At 40.6% G+C, this 25,532-nt stretch overlaps 1 protein-coding gene across 1 annotated transcript in view; it reads left to right on the top strand.

Annotated features, from left to right (window-relative positions):
- Positions 1 to 23,182, top strand: part of Zfpm2 (zinc finger protein, FOG family member 2) — a 407,929-nt gene extending 384,747 nt beyond the window's left edge. The window contains exons 7-9 of the mRNA XM_041637629.1: positions 14,163 to 14,369; positions 17,937 to 18,161; positions 19,636 to 23,182. Coding sequence (XP_041493563.1) covers positions 14,163 to 14,369; positions 17,937 to 18,161; positions 19,636 to 22,127 — 2,924 coding nt within the window. The 3' untranslated portion in view covers positions 22,128 to 23,182. The remainder of the gene's footprint in view (positions 1 to 14,162; positions 14,370 to 17,936; positions 18,162 to 19,635) is intronic.
- Positions 23,183 to 25,532: the final 2,350 nt, after the last annotated feature.

The following is a 25,532-nucleotide window of genomic DNA, read 5'->3' as shown; positions in this document are numbered from 1 at the left end:
CTATATTTTAGCCTGGAACTGTTTTACATTACAAACTGCTACATAATGTTGAAACTTTTCTTATGTGGAAACACAGTAACTTTTCAAAGAAATGGACTGGCTACTTTATAATCAACTATCATGAAAGCTTTAGGTGCTAAAGTAAAAATTAGGGCTGGAAAAAATGGCTCAGTGGTAGAAAGCAGGGGCTGAGTGACAGAGAACCTGTGTTCAATTTTACAGCGCCAATGCAGAGGTTCGCGTTTACAAATCAGTCAGTTTCTAGGGGGATCTGGTACTTTTGTTTCTAGGGCACCAGGTATGCATGTGGTTCACAGACACAGATGCACACAAACCACCCCCCCACACACACAAAATAAAAGTAAATACATCTTTAAACCTAAGTTTAAATTATCAAAAAAATCTCTAAATTTACCTACATCGTGATATAAAAATATTTATGTCAAAACTTAATGAAATAAAACACAGGCAAATGAAGCATCATATCATCATCTCGTTCTGTATGTAGGTTTGTAAACAACTAAAGACTATCTGAGTTTAATCTTAGTGCTCTTTGTGGGTTATGTTGTGTTATGCTTTGGCTTTCCTGTGAATTTAATAAAAAGCACTAATAGTACAGCACGGGAAACCACGGTCATGCCCCACATCTTACTTGTTTACCTCACGTGTTCGTTAAATATCTACAGATGAAAGACTGTTATCCACTGATAAAAAGAAAACAAGATGGTTTGGGTGGTCATTGTGTCTCACACTGTTAGCCCCTTGGAACATTCTTGTACTACTTCAAATCAGTAATAAAATTCTATCCTACTATTTTATGCCTCTGACACTAAGGGATCATGGTTCCTTGTGGTTTTACCCACACCTCAGGTTCTCCCCAGCCCATGAAGGAAGTTAGAATCCCTGGTACCCATGAACTTTCATTGCCAAATCAGGTGGAGAAAAAAAAAAACAGTATGTGCATGCAGGCCATCACCATTCCTCTATGGCAAGAAATTATTAGTTCTGTTATATTTAACAGTAGCTTGTAAAGAAAAATAATTACCCAGAGGAAAGCTCGCATAAAGTGAAATAAAAACACAACCGTTAATTTAAAATTATATGTTGCCATAAGAAAACCCAACACATATCGTCATCTCTCGAGCTGGAACCTTAATTTCAGATGATAGTCATTGTTTGCTGAAGGATACATTCAGCCCAAGAGCTCCCTCAGAATTATTGAGCTTTTATGGATGGAAAGAATGTTCTCTGAGAATGGAAAAACACCGAAACAGAAAATAATTCCATACCACAAAAGAGTATGAAAATAATCTATAGTTCCTAATTTTCCACATCAGAGCAGATTACTTAAAACTGTGTTGTTGCTTGCCTTTATTTTTGATAAGTAGTATATTTTATTAAGAGAACAATTGGGTAAACAGATTAAAAGTTAATAAACTTTATCAAGGTATAGAATATGTTGACTATTTAGAGATGGTTTGAGATACAACAGCCTTTCTTGGCTGCTTTTGCCCACAGATCTCTAAGATCAGCACTTGTGGGTCAAGATTTCTGCTAAGAGTAGTTTCTGAGCCCTCATGTGGCTGGTGATGAAACTCCCTGCCTCACCTTTAGAGTGGGACCTGTTCAGAGTGCTTCTGAGCACAGAGGACATTGTGGGAGCTGGAAATGGGAAACATCCCCTCAGTGATTGCAGACCATGGCTGCAAACTTGGGTTCTTGGCAACTGTTGGTATTTCTACTCCGTGGATCTGCCCAGTCAGTCCTGCAGAAGCAACCAGTATTCCACCTCATCCACTAATATCATACTCTTGATCTAGCTCCCCAGAAAAGATTGATGAGCTTGTTGAAATTAAAAAAATAAATAACGAAGAAAGCAAAGCAAAGAAGTCTAGTGGAAATGGCCAGGCTGATAAAGGCATTGAGAGGTTCGTTTCTAACCTGGTGCTTAAGGGAGTTTCATCAGGATCCCGCAATTCATATTGCTCAAAGAAATAGAAGAAGGGAAAGAAATTAAAAACAGCCTCCTATGATGAACTTGTATAATTTATGCCTTTTCAGAGCGGCAGGCACCGTGTGTCATGTCCCCCTCCCCTCGCCTTTCCCCTCCACCTGATTTCTGAGCCTCCCAGGCTGGGCAAGAATTTAAATTAAGCCCACCCAACAACAGGAGTCAGAATGAAAGTGCAGAATGCCCTCAGATTATTCAAAAGCTTGCAAGTTGTGCATTTTGGTGGAGATTTCCTGCCTTCTGCTCCTCATTGCTGATGAAGAATGGTATTTTAATAGGCAGATGGTAAAGACAATTACAGTTAGGGGCTCAGCTGGGAGTTGCATCAGTTTATTGCAAATTATTAGTTGATAAATGCTTTTGTTTACAAGCAGAATCTTAAGCGGCTTTGTAATCTGTTTATCGGCAGCAGGTAAGATTTTTTTTTTTTTGACAGCTCGCTCTTTGGGTGCAAATTCAACCCCTTGACTGGTCATTTGAAATCCTGGTGGCCAGGGCCAGTCAGTCTGATGACTGACCTTGGGTGCTAGGATAACTTCCTGCAGAACCAGGCCACAGCACATTCAGAAACCACACTCCATAATCCAGGAATGCAGAAAAGACCATAGGAACACTTTTGCTCATAAAATTCATTGGGGGGGGGGGATGTTTTTATTTTTTGTTTTTGTTCTTTTTTTTTTCTTATAGGTATATGAGCTAAACCTGGCATCAGACACCTGGGTCTCATGCCCTCCAAAACATTAGTTCACAGTCTTTCAAGAAAGTTCTGATACCTTTTAGTTTATAGGGCAAAACTTTCAGCTCAGATACTTGAGCAGTGACCAGAATCTGATGTGAATCATACTGTTTACTTTCTGAAAGTATCTCCATAGGAGACACTTTCCTGAAGGAAAAATAATAATAATAAATAAACACAGTATACAGAATTCAGTCAAAGAGAGGAAAGACCTAGTGAGACTCTATCACAAGAAGAAGCCGAAGGAACTCCTCTGAAAGAACAGAGTCAGGGAGCACTGGGCTTTTGCCTTTCCCTAGCTTTCCTTTAATTTCCCATCCCAGGAACTGTGGCCACAGTGCTTCTGATCAGTCACAAAGCTAACCCCTTTGAAATGAGAAAGATGGTCACGTTCTTTTGTTTCTGAGCTCGATGCCAACCAGTATTTCTGGAGGAGTTTAAGCTAAGTAATAACGCCACTGGTATTTGAAACCCCAAACCGCCTGCTCCGTGGAGTGAGCTCGCTGTGCAAACATGTGCTCCTTAAAGATGCTGCAGCACCGCAGGGTTATAAAGGAGACCCTCCAGCCAGCGTGTACCAGGTGTTCCTGCAATGCAATGTGTGCAGACATAGTCTATAACCTGGGGTGTTCAGATTGCTTCTTTGAAAGGGTTCGTTGGATCATTGATAAGCTGGCTAGCTGCATTTACTTTTAAACTCAAGCTTAACAAAGTGAGTTTGTGGGCCCAGTCAAAACAAAAACATTCCCATAAACAACCACATGCAGTCTCCTAAATGGATCGTTTCGGTTGGTATGTGTCATTTCCTGCTTTGTGAGGAAAATTTAACTGAGTTAATAGAGAAGCAGCTACCAGGCATCAGCCAGGTTTCATAGCCAAAAGAAATACTCCAAAATACTCCTCTAAAATACAGACATAGTACAGAAAGGGCTGTGTAAACAGGGCCCCAGTGGATATATTTTAATTCATATCCAACATATGTGTAAGACAATCATCTTCTTAGCATTAACGTACACCTGAATGTCTCTCTGTGTGTGTCTCCATGTTCCCTGGCCTATTTCTTCTTCTTCTTCTTCTTCTTCTTATTCTTATTCTTATTCTTATTCTTATTCTTATTTTTCCTCTTCCAATTATGATCCTAACGCCATCAGAATGGCATTAGCTAAATTTCAACTGACCACTTGTGTTAGAAAAGTTTGTGATTTTAAGGTTGGATTGACGTTAACCTAAGATTACTTAGGAAAAAAACTTATGAGGGAAAAAAAACAGAATATAGTTTTCACCTGACTTTAACATTTAGCACTCAGTATCCAGTAACCAATTTTCTAGTTCTTAAGCAATTAAATGTGCCATTAACTGCAGAGGAAAGGCTACCCACAGACGAGATGAAGAATGAAAGCCTGCCTGTAATAAATTATAAACTGTTTTAATGTAAATAGTGCAAGAAGTGCACTTTTATTTTCTGTGAAGTGGATGAAGAATAAACATTTTATTTGGCTTGCAGTTCAGCCATTTGTCCATCTCCCCTGACCAAAAAAAAAGGAATTTAATAAGTGTATCCACTAGTTCAAATAGCACAGGCACATTCAGAGCTGCAGATCGAGTCTTATTTTCCTCCAGGAACCCTCCGGGGAATAGCTGGGTGTCCTATAAAACGATTTCAGGCATGCCAGCCTGGGGAAGTTTAATGCCCTCAAATGCCCCATGCTACCAATAACAAATGAAAAATGGTAAAGATTGTCTTAAAACAGGAAAGACCTTTTGCAAAATGCATTTTGATTTATTGCTGTGTATTGTGCAGATCTTTATCAATTATTCTTATTCCCTTTTATTCAAAAACCACTGTGAACTATGAGTTGGCATGTTACTGGATACAGAAAAAAAGGCATTAATCAACTCTAAATAAACAAGCGCACAGATCTATCTCACAACTATGAAGTAGTTAACACATTTTTAAGCAATTTTATGATAGAAAGGAGGACTAAGAGAGTAATGCTTAATTATCTGCACTCCTCTGTGCTGGGCTTCCTTTTGATTGTATTAATGAAGCAGCTGGCCCATTGTTTCCCTTTAATTCCTCTATTGTTTTAAGAATATGTCACAGCTCTTTATTCTTTTATCAGGTGCTGTGCAGGAGGACCCACACAATGCCTCACAGTCCTACTGTATTTGCCGAGGCACAAAGAAACCTCCAAAGCGGTTTTCAAAGAAGGGGCACCCATAATTTATAAGTTCCCTTCCCGGCAGTACTCCACTGTCAAGAATTTCAGGAGCATTGGATTTGAATTCATTATAAAAACTGTATTAAGCAACACATCTATGTATAGACCTGAGTCCCATGTTCACATCTAAACCCTGAGGTGGAGGAACACGTCTATGTATAAATCTGAGCCCCATGTTCATGTCTAAACCCTGAGGTGGAAGGACACATCTATGTATAGATCTGAGTCCCATGTTCATGTCTAAACCCTAAGGTGGAGGAACATGTCTATGTATAAATCTGAGCCCCATGTTCACTTCTAAACCCTGAGGTGGAGGCAGTAGCCCCCAACATGCCATGCTGAAATGAGGGAGTCATTTTGCTTTTAGAGAATCGTTCCAATCAGTTAATTTCCACTTTTGAAGAAAGATTAGTTTTCAGAAAGAGGCATCAATTCCATTTTTAAAATAATTTTGTAAAAATAAACGAAGTTAATGATGCAATAAGTAAGACAAGTAAGGATTTCCCTTTTCAAGAAAGCTGTGTGTGTGTGTGTGTGTGTGTGTGTGTGTGTGTGTGTGTTCCCTACACAGGATGACCTTCACTCGTTACTAACTGTGCTCTAGCCCACATATGCTATCTTGTTTCATTGTGTGTGAAAGACATAGACATTTTAGATTAATGTACCACTTAAGAAGCCTGAATGTGGGTTAGTATGTAGAATAAGTATTTTATATTCCATAGCTATTTAAATATTTGGTCCAGTCGGACATAGCTGCATTTTCCTCCAAATGTCTGTGAAAGCCACAGATGTCAAAATACATACAAAGGTCTGATTCATAGGATGACTCTACATAGGAAGGTTGTTTCCTTCCTTATCAAATGCCTGTATCTGGGGGGATGCTTTAATGATTCCCCTAGTGTTTCCAGTTTAAAGAAAAGAAGTAAGACTCAACGACTTAATGCTTTGGAGTAAAGTTACTAACTTCAGCTTTAAAAATAATTCTAAGAAAAGCCATTGCCATAAACCCTTATTTACAAAGCATCTATTTCTTTTATTTTGTATTGTCAGGAAAGGATAGTTGTTTTTTAGCTTAAAACAGTTTTCATAGGATTCCTATCTCTTTGCTTGAGGCTCTTTATCCTACTGTATAGTGAGGCAGAGCAGTGAAAAACCTAAATGCTATCTAATTGGTTCAATTTACTACATATTTTTATGCTAAGCACAGGTCAGTATCTTGATGAGCCACTGGTTGTGCCAGATGTTTACAGCTCCCCATTGCTTGCATTTTCGTATGTTTACAAAGCAAGCACGTCTGTCAATCGCACAGATAAATTAGAAAGAAACATGTAGAGACGTAACACCTGGAAAAGAGTTTTCAGCGTGCTATGTAATTATTAACCTGATTTTTAGCATTGTAAGAAGCCGTGGATTGCAGATAGCATGGATGAAGTTACATGCTTTTATTCTGGGTATAGTTTGCTTATGCAGACTCTATAAGTATGGTCGAACAATATAATTGAAGCTTTGTCAGCTCTGTATCCTAGCAACAGATAATACTGTTAGGTGACTGAATTGCTCCTGGTTGACAAGTAGGGAGTATTTTTGTGTTTATCATGTTTGCTAATGATGGGATCCTTTCCAAAAGTCCCATCTTAATCTTAATTAGAGTTTATCGGCAAAGGTCTGTGTGGCGTTGTACAGACACTCATTTCCCAACAAAATGTGCAAGTGAAAAATTTGGCAGAATAAGGAGATGCTTGAGGCTACTGATTCTAGCAAGGGGAGCACAAAATTTCTAAAATATAATCATGTCTGAACTGTGACTTTATTCTTTATTACTGAAACTTGTAGGACACTTCATTGCAGTTTTGACATCAATTATGAGGGGGGAGAATGTATGGGCTTCCTGCTAGGCACCATCTCTGTTTGTACAAGAACCATGATCATAAATATTCCTGAGAAGCACGAGTGAAGGGTTTTCCAGGAATGTCAAGGTCTTGGTAGTTGTTGCCTTTTACAGAACCTTGAATGCATTTGTCCTTTGCTACAAAGGGAGTGGGGCAGGAGTTTGAAGACCCAGGCAACTGATTCTGTTTGAAGTAAAGAGTGACAGACCTTTCCATTTGGTGGGGCCCTGGGAGGCAGCAGGTTATTGTCATCAGATAAAAACTCCATGTCTGTGAACTGTAAATGTGATTTTTCTTTTTTTCTCTGGTTGTACGCCATAATCTTTCCACAGTTGGGTTATGTCCATCATTATCCGTAATTCTTATTACCAAGCTACATACCCTCAAACTAATACAAAAACAAGCTTTTCCAAAACCAAAAACAACTCACAGATTTACTGAGTTCCTCTTGGCTTAAACAAATCCAAGAATGCTAAGAATTTTCCTCCTCTATTGGCCATGTTTACTGGCTCACCCAGTATTTCCATATTTTTTACATTTAAAAAGGAAAGGGAACACTCAAAGCAATTTTCTGCTGTCAATTTCTGAGTTCCAAAATGGATCTTCTCCACCAAATTGCCTAAACACTCTGATGAGTCAGTTCAGCATGAAGAAAAGTTATCTTTCATAGACACTCACTCTATACCATACCAGTTGCCTAAAGTTCACTACATGCCCGTTGTGCCTTATTCTACTGGTATGAATTCTGGAGATGTTCTTAAAAACACAGCTCAAAATTCCCTCTAATAGCCTTTGATTTGATCCATGATGGACAGATAGAGCCTTGAAATCAGCAGAGAATTAAAGTTCTGTATAGAATCACCAGTGTACAAAAGGTGACTGGCCAGCACTTTGGGGCACGTAGAATCTTGAAACGCCTTTATATATCTGTTTCAACTTGCAACCTAATCAGGAAGCTGGTGAAATATTACTTTAAATGAGCACTAACAACAGCTTAGTATTAGTGAGTTAGTATGTGAGGTGCTTAAAATTGTACCTTTACATGTGATGTTATTCCAAGGGTTCAGTATTTTAAGGACTCCCCTTAGAATCCGGGGTCACCTACACATCACAAGCTGTGGAGGCTTGTTCTCCAGTCTGTAGCTCTTCCTTCCCCAGCTCTGCACAATCTCTCTGCCATCTTCCCAACACTATTTTATAAAGTGAACCAACCACGGGTGGCCTTTCTGCTTCAGGGACCAACAGGTAGCACTGTGACATAGACCGCCTGATGTTTCCTGTGGAAACATCTAGAGAGTAAAAATCCATTACCCCCAAACCTTCCCTTCACCCAATTCTCCTCTTTGCAATATGACCTTCTAACCTCATGGCAACACAGTAAAATGGGAATCAGCTCAAGTCAACTCATTGCTTCCTTGTGAAAAGTCATTGAGAAAGTTCATGCAAAGCCCTTAGTACACCACGGAGCTATAACACATAGTGAATGCTGAATGAGAGGGCAACAAATATTCCTCTTAGAAAGTTGTTCACAAGAAGATCTCTAGCTTATATCTGCCATTTTCTGTGCCCGTGTAAAAAACTTTCCAAGATGCTACATCAACTACCAAGTTAAGATTAAAACTAGACTGTCTCACCCACCAATTTCTTTTTCCAACTCTCCTTGGCATTGAGTACAAATAAATTTTCAGTAATTTCACATACCCAGTGTGCTTCATTGTCTGCCAAGACTTCCAGAGAACAGTGACATTCTTTCCTGCGTGATGCTGAAAAGAAAATAGTAAAAGGTTTAGCAATTGAGCAAATATTACATTGTTATATATATACTTTGTACCTTAATGTAATTCTTTTTGCATTCAAATAAACATGTCGTTATTGTAAACTAGTATACTGAAAATTTGCTTGGTTTAAATCTGAGGAAATTATGTGTGCTTCTTTCTATAAAAGCCCAAGAACATCTATTTAAGACTTCTAAACTTCCATCTGTATGGAGATATAACAGGGCTGTTATCTCGTCCCTAGAGCCAGGTGTTCATGATTAGAATTCCAACACTATGGGCAGAATATACTTCTTTTTCTTTGTAAGTAGCCTGTCTTAGGTATTTCGTTGAGGAAACAGCACTGGTAACAGGCAGAAACCTGAAGCTACCATGTAAGTAATAAATAGCGCTAGTAATTTTCAGTGGGTGAAAGAAGCCAAAATGTACTCCAATGAGAAGAGAATGCTTGCCAATAGTCTCCCTCGCTGGTGCATTGCTTGACTGGGGTCCCTTAACACAACTTTGTGTGACTCTGTGTTTGGGATGTTACTGGCTCTACTTCAGCCCCAAGGTGTGAGTCAGAGGCTTCAGCCCTTTGAGGATGGTAGCGAATGTCTGAGGTCTTTAGGACTAAGACGGTGGCCCAGTGACATGGCATTGAGTCAGCTGGAGTGTATCTTCAAAGAATTAGGAGAACCCAGAACCATCTCTCTCAGACTTCCTGTTTGGAAATGCAAACACATCTTCTTACTCATGCTTTACTGTTAGTCCCAGGGGCTTCCCAACAGCCAGGCACTCATGATTAGCATTCCAACACTATGGGCAGAATATACTTCTGTTTCTTTGTAAGTAGCCTGCCCCAGGTATTTCATTATAGAAACAACACAGATTTACACATCTGAAAGCTGGGAAAAGAGAACACTTTATCTTCTTACTTATTTTCCTATGCTTTCTTTCATGGAAAGACCTTATAAAGGTCACATGAATAACTCTAACTAAGGGAAGAAATGCGTAGGTTTTGTGTTCTTACAAGATCTATCTTAGTGAAGACACGAGACTATAATTTTGTACAGAGTTTTAAAGGTACGATACATATACCACAAAATTTGCTCTCTTGACTATTTTAGTCGTCATGCACATGGCTTTATACAGCTATCCATCTCTAGAAATTTCCATTCTGCAAAGGTGAACCTCCATTCCTTCTAAACACTGACTTTCATTCCCTGCTTTCTTCTTACAGAAAAAATCAGGCAGTGCTTGTCTTTGGGGAATAGCTTCTTTCAGTTAGCACGTTGTCCTCACAGTTCATCAGACAGTAGAATTTCCCTTATTTATAAGTTAAGAATATTTAATGGTCCATTATGACACTTTTGCCTTATCCATTCATCTGCTGGTGGGTATTTAAGTTCTCTTCATGTTTGAGCTGCTGTGATAAGGTTATTATGCTACGGGGTGTGTATTCATGTGTGTGCAAGTGCCTCCTCAAGATCATGCCTTCAGCACTTGGGAGATATCTATAAGTGAAATTCTAAATTACAGGCAATTACATTTTCAATTTTTAAGAATCCCAACCTTGTTTAATTTTATATTACTTCCAACTCTACAGGTGTCCCGACATCCTAGCCAAAGCTTGTTATTTGCTATTGTTTTAAATGATAGTTCCGCTCCTGTTCTAAAACCAAAGGTAATACTGTGTGTTTACACTGAACATTAGGTTAAATATTTAAAGGACTTAACATTCTTATGCCTCTAATTTGCTTCAGAGCGAGAACAGCAACCGCACTGCGTGCCGATGCTACCCTGAATTGGCAGCATCTGCTAAGTCTAAAGCAATTAAGCTGGAAACTGGTCCGCCTTCCTCTTCGAGCCATCACTGATTGCTAGAAACTAATTCCAGTTCTAATTGGTCAAGATGCAGTCCACAGGAATAGGTAGCTTCTGTCTTCTCTTTGGAAGTGAGTTAGCTTTCTTGGAACACAGATGCCTTTGCTCACCGTTTCCCAGCTTTGCCATTTCTCTTTTTTTTTTCTTTCTTTCTTTCTATTTATTTACTTATTTGTTTTTTTGTTTTGTTTTTTGTTTTTTTTTCAAGACAGGGTTTCACTGTAGTTTTGGAGCTTGTCCTGGAACTCACTCTGTAGACCAGGCTGGCCTTGAACTCACAGAGATCCTCCTGCCTCTGCCTCCCGAGTGCTAGGATTAAAGGTGTGCGCCACTACCGCCCAGCTGCTTTGCCTTTTCTGATGACTTTTCTTTTCTCTTGGATTTGGCATAGCGGTGAGACATTTGAATAATGGCTCCAATTAGACCAGACCAGATGTGTTCTTCTGTCATCTTTATATTTTTCAAAGTCATAGCTGCCTCATAGATACACTCACCTAGAAGCTTTTCCAGGATCTCAAACTTTGCCTTTTCAAAATATAATGTATTATGGGCACACATGTAAGCCCTCTTCCTCTCCTCTCTCTAGCAATCTCTGTGTCTCTGTCTTTCTCTCCATCCCCCTCTCTCTTTCTCCTCCCATCTCTGGTCCACATTGGGATTATGAAGTTAAGAAGATCAAAGTCCAAGCCAGGATTGTGCCACTGGCCACACACACACACACATGTCTTGGAAGTTAACATTTTTAAGCTTCCGTTTCCTCCACCCTAGGAGGGAACTGCCACCTCATGGAGTAATTGGCAGGTTTAAAAAAAATAAAGTACATCAACTACGTTTCACCTCCAGCCCAAAGAATGCTTCTGACCTCTACGAGTTTCTGAATGCTTCTGACCTGTACGAGTTTCTGTTGTCATTGTCGTCATTGTAAGGGTGTAATTACAATCTAAGGTGTTACTAGTGCAGCTTCCTGTCAAGGTAGGGCCACAACCGCAGTCCCCATTTGTATTCCAAGGTCCTTAGCCTTGGTGTCATTTCAACACTTCCTTTATTTTTCTTCTGAGAACATCATCACTCCAGCCCTGTCTCTCCTGTGTCTCTTCAATGTGACTCTGTTACCCCTCATCATTTATATTTATGCCCCCTGAACTAGTATAATAACCTCTGAACAGCTTGGTGTAGCATTTCCCTGCCTATAAATTTTTCCTCTAGATTACACAGAGGGGAAAACATATCTGTTAATAATGCATTTACTCGTTAAAATAAACGTGTATCTCTGCCCAGCATGAGACAGATATAATTGCATTCCCTTTATACTTAAGGGTTTTCCACCTTGATCTAAGGCTTTTATGAGGAACCCTGACAAAAGCTATAACCCTCACCATGGCCAACCTCAAGCTAGCAGTAGGATATCAACCAGCACGCTGAAAGTGTAGCTTTCTATTCTTCATAGGAAGAATGCAGACAGGACCCAAGAGCCCCAAATCTATACCTTCTCCCTCACTCAACTTAAGGTTTGTTTCAAAGTCTGTGGGCTTAGGGCCTTGGCTTTCCAAGTTGTATACAGCAGGATTTTGTTTCCTGGTGGGCCCATCCCCTGAAGTCAACGGTCATCTGCTGTTCCTCTAACACAGCCACCGACAGTAATATAGATAATCATATCTTTGTTGTATGTTTTTTTGCACAAAGTATTTTTCATTTTGACTTTATTTATTGGATATTTTGGCTAAACACTGTGCAGAGGTATGCCATCATCTTTGTAGCTCACTACAGTGACCATGATCTACTCTGAGTAGAGGCAGTGCCCTAGGGACTGTCTTTCCTTTCATGACTGGCAATCAGAGCTGGATTAACCAAGAGTGTGAATGCCATACTTGAAATCTAATGGTTCTGTGATCATGCTGCGGAACAAACCCCAACTGCGGTTACTGACTTTTCCATTTCCACCCTTAGTCCATAGACTAGCTAATAAACTGCATTCCAGAGGAGAGATAAGACACCGTGATTAACATGTCTACCACCATGAGGAGTAAGATGTGTGTATATCAGAACAGGCAGAGCGTCTAAATGCAGAGGTTCCCAGAGCAAGAATCGTCCGGGGGAAACAGCACATCACAAGCTTCCAACTCCCTCTCATTCCCCAACGTTGTAATTTTGTCTTCTGCGATCTGGAAAAAGAAATTTTTTTCAACAACAAAATAAATCTGTTTTATTTCGACTACAATAAACCTGTATGCTTTGAGAAATATTAGCATCAAAATGTGGTTGGGGCAGGCACGTGGTTGCCCTGTGGTATTTTGCTATCTTCACGTTTTAATTTAAAACCGGTCATAAATTAGAGGACTACAATCTTCCTTTTTTTTCTTCTTTTCCACAGACACATACCCTTCTGGGTTGTGTTTTGTTTGCTTACTTTAAACCTTGGTTAATTGCCCGCCGTGTTTCTGAAGCGTCATCTTTAGTCTTCCATGCGGCTCCGCCATGTCATATACTGTTCTTATCTCCAAGAGATTTGTACAAGTTGTTTAAAAACCATGATCTCCGAGGCTGGAAAAAAATGAAGTGCACTTGAAATGACAGTTATGCTGAAAGATAAGCAGAGCAATGCGACCTATCAAAATGGGTACAATTTTTCTTAGCTAATGAGCACAATATACAGCGTTCCAGTACATACACACCGGGGGGCGCTTTGTAAAATATCAAGTACACCACATTATTGCAGACATAACTGTGTGGGATATGTATCTAGGCCTGAGAGTGGAGATAACAAAATATAAGTGCTTTGCCTGTCTAAACATGTTAAATAAATGAGTGCTCACTATCACAACCCAATACATTAGAAGATGGACTTGCATAGTTAATTTTTCTTTTTAATGCACTGCACGTGATCATTTGAAATGCAGAGCCGGAGTCTATCTCAGTGTTTGAAGACAAGGTTCCTTTCATTTAAACAAATCTTTATTGAAATAAGCCCTTTTGAAAAGAATCTTTGGTGTATCCTCTTTTGCAGAAAGTTCCATCAGGGTAAATGGCGATAAAGAAGGGACATCGCAGGGTATTGTATAAGATCACCCACCAGAGTAAAAAGGACATAGGTGGCCGTAACAGAGGGAGGTTAGATTCCGTGCAATCACACTTTAAGCACCCTAGATTCCACAAACTGTTGTTTGCTTCCTCTGTGATTTGGGACATCTGTACTCACAGTGTTTAAGGACTGGGAAAGTGGAGAGGAAGACAGAGGGAGGGAAAACAGTCGCTTCTTCCATGAGCTAATGAAATAGGAACTTCAGAAGCGTGTCTGGAGTAAAGTTTTGCAACTGTGTCCCTCCCATGCGGGTTTCCAGGCATTCTATCAATCTCATACCGGGCTAAAGATTCAGGCAAAAGCCTGGAAGGCAGGCCATTGGCAAAACTCCACAGATTCTATCCATATTTTCCCTAGTTTTCTCCTACTGTTAGTTCCTAAACATGTTGCTTCATTTCAGGAGAGCGTTTGTCCACTGAGGCTGGCTGCGACACACAGCTGCAGTCGGATCAAACGCCTTTCTCTGTCAGTGTCCATGTGAACACCATGAGAAGAGGCTCTTGACGTCGGTCTAGCATGCAGCCAGCTCATCATGCCTTCCTTCTGTGTCAGCTCTTTCTCCTCTCGTCTCTCTCTCCTCACAGGAGGCCAGCTTTGGTGCACCACTACGAAGGCCATCTCAGAGGGTGAAGAGCTCATTGCCTTTGTGGTAGATTTTGACTCGAGGCTACAAGCTGCCAGTCAGATGACTCTCACAGAAGGGATGTACCCGGCCCGCCTGCTGGACTCAATTCAGCTGCTTCCTCAGCAAGCTGCCATGGCTTCTATTTTGCCCACAGCTATTGTCAATAGTAAGTGCTGAGTGCTCTAGCCCAGCTTTGTGGGGGTGATGGATACTTACAGACATTTTCTTCAGTTTGTGGCTAGAAGTGTATGTGTTTGTGTCTGTGTCTGTGTGTGTGTGTGTGTGTGTGTGTGTGTGCATGTGTATGTGTGTGTGTAATGTGTTTGCTTCATATGTAAATGCAGGGGGGAAAACATGACCTGTTATGTCAGATTGCATTCCTAAATGTCACCCACACTAAAAGCTGTCCTTCTCTACCTGTTGAATAATACTCAACTGTACTTAGCAATGACAAGCCTCGGTGATTCCCTAGTATCAGGTATTTGCATTTGTTAAGGGCCATGGAATTTAAAAATTTGAAAAAGGAAGAATATGAATTTGAAAATAATATTTTATTATATATACTATTAATAAAGAGTATATAGTCTTAAGTTGATGTGAAGCTCTATTGTACAACTATTAATTATTATTCTATCTGAAAATAACAATATCAATTATTAGCTTCAAATAAACTGATACAAGTACATAGAGCTTTTGTTTATATCCTTATAACCTGGATGAAGGACTAGTAGCCTGCACAAATCAAAATATTTGTTGGTAAAAGAAAAGGAAAAAGAAATAAGTAAGCTTTTAATGTTTTATAGAGAACTTTGAAATATACTGTCACAATGAACACTGAACTAGTTTGGGTACACATAAAGGGGTGCTTCATATGGTGGACAGTCAATGGTTCAAGGGTTCTCAGGTCTGTTTTCTGAGATCTGCTTCTGCTGAGCTCTCTGTGGGAAACAAAACCAAGTAGCCATCCCACTCCAAAATCAGCTGCAAGGAAAGAACGATACTAATGCTGGCAATAAAAATGCATCTAGTCTTTACATAATCTTGAAAATCTAATGGAAGATATGCGTAGACAGCAATAATATCTTCACATTGGTGTAAAAATATCCAACCATAATTATGATGAAAGGCATTCACAGGTGGTTCTGAAATCACTATGCATCCAATCAATAAGCCCAGGACTTCAGCCCAATGAATTCCTATTTAATTTTTTTTTTGTTTGGTTGGTTTTGGCTTTGTTTTTCAGGACAGGGTTTCTCTGTAACTTTGCAGCCTATCCTGGAACACACTCTGTAGACCAGGCTGACCTCAAACTCGCAGAGATCAGCCTGCCTCTGCCTTCCAAGTACTGGGATTAAAAGTGTGCACCACCACCGCCCAGCCTTACTTGATTTACTTAATGGAATAGTTTTTATTATCTTTACTTTGATTTTTATTGCATGGACCATGAAACAATGTGACCAACTTGGACTTGAGGCAAAATAATTTTATTACAAGGGATTTCAAATAAATTTACTCAATTATGATTCTCTAGTGTGTATTATTAATTACATATATGAATATACCTGTTTAGTTTTGGTAGCAAGGAAATATTTAATCTCAAATGATCTAATATAAACCTAGATATCATTTGTGTCCTGAAATCAATCAGTTGACATGACTCTGCTGAAGGATCCACCGTATTAACTATGCAGCCTCTTGGATAGTGTAAATGTACTTAACTTGGGAACGATGGGTTAAATAATACAGAGACATCAGTCCGTCATTTTGAAGTTGCTTCCATCTTCCCTCCACTAGAATTTGATTCTCAGTTCTTTCTCATTTCTGACTCATGGTTCCACAGAGCTGTTTTCTTTGTCTGACCATCAGTGACACATTAATTGTTCATGAATGAGAAGCCTGGCTCTTTCTGAGGAGTTTTAGAACTCTCTTAAGACTTCCCCTTGTAGCTGGGCAGTGGTGGCGCACGCCTGTAATCCCAGCACTCGGGAGGCAGAGGCAGGTGGATCTCTGTGAGTTCGAGACCAGCCTGGTCTACAGAGCTAGTTCCAGGACAGGCTCCAAAGCTACAGAGAAACCCTGTCTCGAAAAACCAAAAAAAAAAAAAAAAAAAAAAAAAAAAAAAAAAAAAAAAAAAGACTTCCCCTTGTGTCCCTCTGAATTCATCTCAGAAATACCAAATTCCACATGTCTAGCTTGACCCTCTGTTCCCCAAAACCTTCTGGACAGCGTTCAAAAGCCCTGTGTCTACAATACAGGGACCAGACTGGATCAGCCCACAAAATACCTTCGCCTACAAGATTCTGGTCTATTGCATCTACTCATTTCTGCTCCTCTGTGTAACTTTGTCATTCAAACAGTATGGAAGTAGGTTTAAGGCTAAATTCCAATCTCAATATAACCCTTTATACTAGTGGTTCTCAATTTATGGGTCATGATCCCTTTCATAAGCCCCCTTCTCTAAAAATATTTATATTATGATTCATAGCAATAGCAAAATTATGATTATGAAGTAGCAAGGTTGGGGGTCACCACACCATGAGGAACTGTATTAAGGGATTGCAGCATGAGGAAGGTTGAGAACCACTGTTTCATTTTGCATACAAGGTAATCAACTGTGGTTTCTTCAGCTATCACTCCATGAGGAGGAAAAACATACATGTAAAGACATGTTCTGTGAAAGATGTAGAAATCACACATCACAGCCCAGCTTCATAAACTCGTTATGACTGAGGCTGTTATCCAAGCCTCATAGTATTTCACTTAAATAATTGCGTCTGGCTCCTGCCACTCCCGAGTGTTTCTTCTGCATTTACTACCTTTAAAACCACTCTGCTCTTGCGTTAGGCCCTGTTTCTCCATCACTGAGACCAAATGAAAGCCTCTCCAAAGAGTCTGAAAGATGGTCCATATTCTGCCCTGCCCTTGCCTCAACAATACCACACAGCTGCTGTGCCTTCAGCCAGGTGCCCCCGGCTCCTGCGGCTTCCTCTGCACTGTGGTCCTTGCCAAGATGACAGGAAATCTTCAACTGAATCAGTTCATTTCCTCCTCCACATCAGCTCTAAGGAGTAACAAAACCAGCCCTCTAAGCGCCTGACTGGCTCCTACCTTTGTCCCGTGCTCCACAAGCCCAGTGGGTAGGACTGCCTAAGCCCCAGATCATCTTCCAGGCTCTCACAGCAGTAAGCTGTAAAGACTTGTCTACTGACTCCTACCAACTCAGATGTAAGCTCTTTAACTCTGAGCTCCATCCTCCTGTTTGTTTTGCATCAAACCCAACAGAGATCGGAATGTAAGCTCTTTAGCCCTAGAAGGTTCAACCTCCTGTTTGTTTTACACCAAACCCAGCATAGTTTGGCATCTTGTAGGCACTCTGGAATTAATTCATTCAATCAACAAATCATGTCAAGAATGGACATTCAGGATATCTTATTCTAGCTACCACATTCATACCTTTTAAGTATTCATATAAACCAATTCTCACTGCTGTGATAAATATGTGTCTTTTTGTAAACCATAAGTATAAAATGAAATTATATTGGCATCTCCTATAGTATTACTTACAGTCTGTGGGAAATTCAGCAATAGAGGTACCATTTCTTTAAGAGCCTATTCCTGATCTATCAAACACCCAAGATTAGACTCACCAAACTCAGAAAGATGGAATTAAAAGTGACGTCACCCCCATTTCGCCCCCCAGACTGCAGCTAACATGTTTCTGGTTTCGCTGCAGAGGACATCTTCCCTTGCAAATCCTGTGGCATCTGGTACCGGAGCGAGCGGAACCTGCAAGCCCATCTGATGTACTACTGCAGTGGGAGGCAAAGAGAAGCTGCTCCAGCGTCTGAAGAAAACGAAGACAACACTCATCAGATTGCCAGCCTGTGTCCCTTCCCACAATGCACCAAGAGCTTTTCCAATGCCCGAGCTCTAGAAATGCACCTGAACTCACACAGTGGTAAGGGCCTTTAATGTTTCTGTTGTTGCTTCAGGACACGCTACTCTTTCTACACATACATACATACACACACACACACACACACATATACCTACTTCTTATATATTTATTATATATGCATATAGATGATAACTAGATAGATAGATAGATAGATAGATAAACAGATAGATGGATAGATAATTTTACTGGATAAAACAGTATTCCTGTCTACTGTTTAGATGCATCATATTTTAACCAAAGGACTTGACTGTGACTTCAACATCTGCAGCGTTTTCAGACTATGCTCCCAATCATTACATTCATTTTCCTCTTCAGCAGAACAGCACCATTTCTACTCCCTGTGTTTAATACCACTCCTTTTCACCGCTTTACATACCAAGTGGTCTTTGGAAATTGGCCATGGTGTTTTCCATGAGCCAAGAGAAATAGTAGGCACATTTCAAAAGAAGTTGCTGTGCAATTGAAGCTGCTAGTTTGGAGTTTCCATCAAAAATTTTCTCAATTTCCAGAGTGTATTTGCTTAAAGTTTAAGTGAACTTTATCACATAAAACGACTCTCAATTCCTTAAGAAAGACAGCAAGTTGGGAGTTATTCCAACTATATTTGAAATGGATCCCAGCTATTAGCTTCCTCTCAGGGCATCCCCATTCTTGCAATTTTAAAATGAATTTAAATATATTTAGATTTTTTCCTGTTTTTTAATATTTTATTTTATTTGAGGCAGGGTCTTTCTACATTGTCCTGACTGTCCTGGTACTCATTCTGTAGACCAGGATGGCCTCGAACTCACAGGACTGAGAAGAGAAGCCAAGCCTGTTCTCATCATATACGAACAAACAGAAGCAGGAGTTAGTTGTTCTACATGATGCTTGCCTCCACCATCAGTGGCAGGAACTAGTCAGTTAACAGAGATTGGTCCACCAGCGTGAATGCTGGTCCAAACTGACTTTATTAGCATGCCATTGTCTACCAGTCAAATATCAGTCCTAGACACAGATAGACCACATTCAGTAAAACCAACAATTAAATAGATTTAGATAAAAGATAAAAAATTAGTCAAGTGATTACTAGTACAATGTTGTTTCTTTTTGCATGAAGGTGTTCAGTAGCTAGCAGCCACTCTAGTGAATATTCACTTCTTCCTATTATAGAGCATAGTACTCTATGCTAAAAAAAAATTACAAGCCTAAGCCTTAAGCATGACTCTATTGTTACACAGCTTGATTATTAAAATACTCTTGGGATTTTTAGGTTGTTTACTGACCCATAAGGGAGAAGCACTGATAATTCTCCCCTTCTCTACCATAACACTCACAAAGAGGCTTGGGAAATTATTATTACCGATGTCACTAAGATGTCAGTGCAAGGCTCTGAAGGATTTCTGTGACACCACAAGCTCACTAGGAAAGGTTCGTATCACCAGGAAGCCAACAGGTGAGGTTCTCAGCTCTCCTACTTTGTGTGTCTTTGCAGGAGTGAAAATTGAAGAGTTCCTGCCCCCAGGGGCAAGTTTAAAATGCACAGTCTGTAGTTACACGGCTGACTCCGTGATCAACTTCCATCAACATCTCTTCTCCCATCTTACTCAAGCCGCCTTCAGATGCAACCACTGCCACTTTGGCTTCCAGACTCAGCGGGAGTTACTGCAACACCAGGACCTCCATGTCCCCGGTGGCAAACTTCCCAGAGAAGGCGACATGGAGCACTCTCCAAGTGGAACTGAAGACAGCTTACAGCCAGCCACAGACTTGTTGGCCAGAAGCGACCTCTCCCAGGGCCAAAAGGCCTTGCAGACTAAAGATGCAAGCTCAGACACAGAACTGGATAAGTGTGAGAAAAAGACTCAGCTCTTTCTCACCAACCAGAGACCGGAGATACAGCCTGCAGCGAACAAACAAAGCTTTTCTTACACAAAAATAAAGTCTGAGCCTTCCAGCCCAAGACTTGCTTCATCTCCAGTGCAACCCAACATCGGACCCTCTTTCCCAGTGGGACCTTTCCTATCTCAGTTTGCTTTCCCCCAAGACATCACGATGGTCCCTCAGGCTTCAGAGATCTTAGCCAAGATGTCGGAGCTGGTGCATCGGCGCCTAAGACACGGGAGTAGCAGCTATCCTCCCGTAATTTACAGTCCTTTGATGCCCAAAGGGGCTACATGCTTCGAGTGTAACATAACATTCAATAACTTGGATAACTACCTAGTTCATAAAAAACACTACTGCAGTAGCCGATGGCAGCAGATGGCCAAGTCCCCTGAGTTTCCGGGTGTTTCAGAGAAGATGCCAGAAGCTGTCAGTCCCAACACTGGCCAGGCTTCTATAAACCTTCTCAACCCAGCCGCTCATTCTTCAGACCCGGAAACACCACTTCTTCAGACACCGTGTATCAACTCTTCCGCCGTCTTAGATCTGATTGGGCCAAACGGCAAAGGCCATGAGAAGGACTTTAACACTCCAGCCAAAAAGCTGTCCACCTCCAACAGCAGCGACGACAAAATAAATGGGAAGCCAGTTGATGTGAAAAATCCCAACGGCCCCTTAGTGGACGGAGAAAGTGACCCAAATAAGACCACCTGTGAAGCTTGTAACATCACCTTCAGCAGGCATGAAACATACATGGTCCACAAACAGTATTACTGTGCGACCCGCCATGACCCGCCGCTAAAGAGGTCCGCTTCCAACAAAGTGCCGGCCATGCAGAGAACCATGCGCACACGCAAGCGAAGAAAGATGTATGAGATGTGCCTACCTGAGCAGGAGCAAAGGCCGCCCCTGGTCCAGCAGAGATTTCTCGACGTAGGCAACCTCAGCAATCCTTGTAGCTCCTCTCAAGAGCCCACCGATGGGCTAGGAGAATGCTACCACCCGAGATGCGACATCTTCCCAGGAATTGTCTCAAAGCACTTGGAAACTTCGTTGGCCATGAACAAATGTGTTCCGGTTCCCAAATGTGACACGACCCATTCCAGTGTCTCCTGCTTGGAAATGGACGTCCCCATAGATCTCAGCAAAAAGTGTTTATCGCAGTCGGAGCGGACGACCGCGTCCCCCAAAAGGCTGCTAGATTACCACGAGTGCACGGTGTGCAAGATCAGCTTCAACAAGGTCGAGAACTACCTGGCCCACAAGCAGAATTTCTGCCCGGTCACTGCACATCAGCGTAACGACCTAAGTCAGCTTGATGGCAAGGTGTTTCCCAATCCAGAAAGCGAACGGAACAGCCCCGACATTGGCTTTGAAAGAAACCTGGTTAGATGTGAGAAGAATGGGAATCCGAAGCAGCCCTCTCCCAACGGAAACTTGTTCTCGTCCCATTTAGCAACTTTACAAGGTCTGAAAGTCTTCAGCGAAGCCGCACAGCTCATCGCTACAAAAGAAGAGAACAAACATTTATTTCTTCCCCAATGCCTTTACCCTGGAGCAATAAAGAAGACGAAAGGAGCCGACCAGCTTTCTCCATACTATGGCATAAAGCCAAGCGATTATATCGCTGGTTCTCTCGTCATCCACAACACCGACGCAGAACAAAGCACAAACACAGAAAATGAGTCTCCAAAAGGCCAGGCCTCCTCGAACGGGTGCGCAGTGCCCAAGAAAGATTCTCTGCCTCTCTTGCCCAAAAACAGAGGCATGGTCATAGTGAACGGTGGACCGAAGCAAGACGAAAGGCCTCCGGCCAACCCGCAGCAAGAGAACATTTCCCAGAATGCCCAGCACGATGATGACCACAAATCCCCTTCGTGGATCTCTGAAAACCCACTAGCTGCAAATGAGAATGTCTCGCCAGGAATTCCCTCGGCAGAAGAACAGTTGTCTAGCATAGCGAAAGGAGTGAATGGCTCCACCCAGGCTCCCGGCAGTGGGAAATATTGCCGGCTATGTGATATCCAGTTCAATAACCTTTCAAACTTTATAACTCACAAGAAGTTTTATTGCTCGTCACATGCAGCGGAACATGTCAAGTGAACTAACTGAGTTAAAAAGGAAAGCAGTTACCTTTGGTACCAGTGTTTAGTATGTTCTTCTAAACAGTCCAGAAAACAAAGGCGCTGTGTGGATTACGTCTGGCAATCAGGAGACATTCATTACGGCTGAGTTGAAGACTTAAGATGTAATTTCATTACAGACCATTAGTAAAGTGTATTATTGGTGCCATTTTCAAAAACAAAATTAATTTATTTTACCAGCAGTATTCATAGCTGTGGTTATGTTATTTTTTATTTAAAAACTTTATATTAAAGTCATTTGTAATGTTATTGTATAGTTATTGTGTAGCACATATGGTTTGCACTGTATAGTAGCTTTGAAAGAAAATAGTCACAAACAATACAGAAGAGCATTTTAGACATAGCTTCAAAAGCACTTGTGTACCCTGATTTTTTCCTTATATGCTGTTGCGGATATCCGTATATGCTAAAATATAACCTGCAAACCTGTTCTAAATACCCACGCTCTAAGTTCGCCTTAAGATTTCAATTCTTGGATAATCAGGCTCCATTTGCACTTTATATTTTAGCAAATACAGTCTCTTCGTCGCTAGGCTTCACATTCGTATGTAGCCGTATATTTCCGTCCATTCTCTCAAACTTAAACACGTATGTTCATTGGAGATAGCATTTTCCTTTCTTGTATAGTACCTGTATTTTCTTTCGCTGATGCAGCCCTGTCTCGATTTTTAAACCTTCGCTGTTAAATGCAATACTTTATAAAGAATGAACAAAATTACTGGAAGCAGTATTGTAAGGAATGGAGTACTTCTAATCGGTTTTCTCTTTCGAGAGGCACAGTCTAAATCGAAACCCTAAATTCAATGCTGCAAGTATGGATTTAATTCATATATAAGATCTATTTAAGTATAAGAGTAGCAATACTGCACCTGGTGATCACAAAGATAACGTTCTACTTCTGATAGAAATAATTTCTCAACCAACGTTGTTACTATGCATGTACACGGATGGAATAAAATTCCAAATTGTTGGAGAAATTTGGTGTCCTGGGCTTTTTCCCCCCTTAAGCGCCAAGGGCAAATTATCCAGCCCTCGGTGTGCCGCACTCTAAAGAACAACACTTCATCAACTGTTATATGTTCATTCCTCTGCCAGCTTTCAAAGCCAGAAGCGAGGTTTTCATTCCTTCTGTTTAATCCAGCTGTTCTCAGTTATACTCAAGGCATACCAACCTAGAGCAATTGCCTTAACACAGTGATTCTCAACCTTCCTAGCACTGGGACCCTGTCATATAGTTCCTAGTAAGGACTCCCAGTCATAAAATTATTTTTGTGGTTACTTTATAACTTTAATTTTGCTACTGTTATAAATTATAATGTGTCTATGTTTTCCGACGGTCTTATTTGGTGACCCCTATGAAAGGATAGTGTCACCACAAGGGGTCGTGACCCAAAGTTGAGATCCATTGCCTTACCAGATTCTGATTTGACAGATTTTAGGATTCTGTAGTGGATTTAAATAATATAGAGAAGTCCAAACAAAAAATAATAAAATAGAATAAGAACCACCTTTTCAACACTGTTACTCAGACTACTCAACTAATGCTTACAATCTGAACTGAGTTTAAAAAATATTCAACATATGTGTTCAATGTTGTAATTAAAACCAAAAAGTAAATCACTGTAGGAACTGTTAAGAACATTGAATCCTTTGCATTTTCCAGCATACTATAAGTTTCAGATTACAAGGATGCAAAGTCACAAAACTAATGAGAAAGAGGCAGAAACGTAGGACTTATTCTCCTCTGCACATGCATCCACGGCATACTGCAAACACAGAGGTGATGGTGTTGAGTCCAGAGTCCATGTCTGATGTGCGACTTAGAGGAAAGGCAGTCTTTATAAAGGAGAACATTTCGGGGACATCAGCTTCCCCCAGCTGGAGCACTAGCGTTTGACTAACCAGCTGTGAAGGTTTCCAGAGTCCGTGATGCCTTCAGAAACCACCACCCTTCGAACTGTGACCATCCTGCCTAGTAGGGATGACACTTCAGCTTGCCCTTCGCCACACAATCAAAAGCATCAGACAGCGCACCCCGACACTGTCTCCTTAGTGTTCCTTTATGACGTACAGAAGGATAAAGCAGTGGAAAGTGTACCCCTCCCCGTGTACTCACAGTGCACAGTTTTCTGGTTCTCTGTGCTTGGGCGAATTCACGGCTCCCCGCTGCGTGTTCTGTACTAGCTCAAAATAATCCCAAAGAGAAGCATTTTCTCTGTTCTAGCCTGGAATCATCTCCACAACACGAACTTCTAACCATGAGACTGACCACTCAGAAGGAGCTCCTCCCACAACCCTACGCCCCTAAAGACTCCAGGAAATAATCAGGATATCATTTAATCTATATATCTCAACATCAGCATTGGCAGTCAGTCCAATACTTTTGTATGTTAAATTCACTATCTTTAGGACCAATTCCCTTTTTCTCAGTGAAAAATGCTTAGAGATATTTCACATGCCCAATAGGCAAGCAAATGAAAATTAGAAAGTACAGGCCATGACACATTATATCTATGAAATGAAACATTTCCCTAATAGAAATTGTAAAAATGAAATGACCAAGACTTGTTTATTTCACAGATTATTTTTACTACGAATTTATGTGGGGGTTGAAATTCTTAACAATACCACACATCAAGCACCCATTCAGAAAATGCCTTTGTTTCTGTAATGTTAATAAATAGTGTTCCCCTGAATGAAAGGTTGGCTTTCCTATAATTACAGGCAATCTTGCTCCACAACAGTGTCAATCTTTATTACTAAAAGCCAAAAGTACTTAGAGTTGAATTTTTTTTTAATGATGCTGTTTCTAGATTCCAGTTTTCAATGAGTTAAAATAATCTCATCTTGGATTGCTTTGGACAAGTGTTCTTATTTTTAGTTTTGTGGATTTAAGAAGTAAATGGCACCTCCCACTTCCAAATGCCATCCATCACCTGTCTTCAACATGATTCTGTAATACTGAATCATTACAGGCTTTGTTGAGATAGGATCAATTTTGAATGTTTGGCATTAAAACTACATACTCACTTTTATATTTAGTTGAGCCCAATGGTGTCAATGGTTTGATAATCCGACTTCTCATTTCTTGAGTTAGCATTGGCAGTTTCTATATACAACTCCAGTTAGCTCATTGTAAAGTTACATTAAGAGGAAACAAGTCTGAAAGAGTGGCTTAAATCACAGTTCAAACAAGTAGGAGCTGGAGAGCATCCAGAATAACTGTAATTTGAATCTCTGTCTATCCCTTTTCTTTACATCCCTCTGTATGCTATGAATATGTTTTATTGCCATTGGTTATTAAAGAAACTGTTTTGGCCCAAGCCTTAGTAGAGTAAAGTCAGATGGATAATCCAACCAGAGA

This window comes from Microtus oregoni, unplaced genomic scaffold (assembly GCF_018167655.1).
Source record: "Microtus oregoni isolate MIOR12 unplaced genomic scaffold, Mior012 000053F_ref0000044, whole genome shotgun sequence".
Lineage (NCBI taxonomy): Eukaryota > Metazoa > Chordata > Mammalia > Rodentia > Cricetidae > Microtus > Microtus oregoni.
This window is presented reverse-complemented; position numbering and strand designations above follow the sequence as displayed.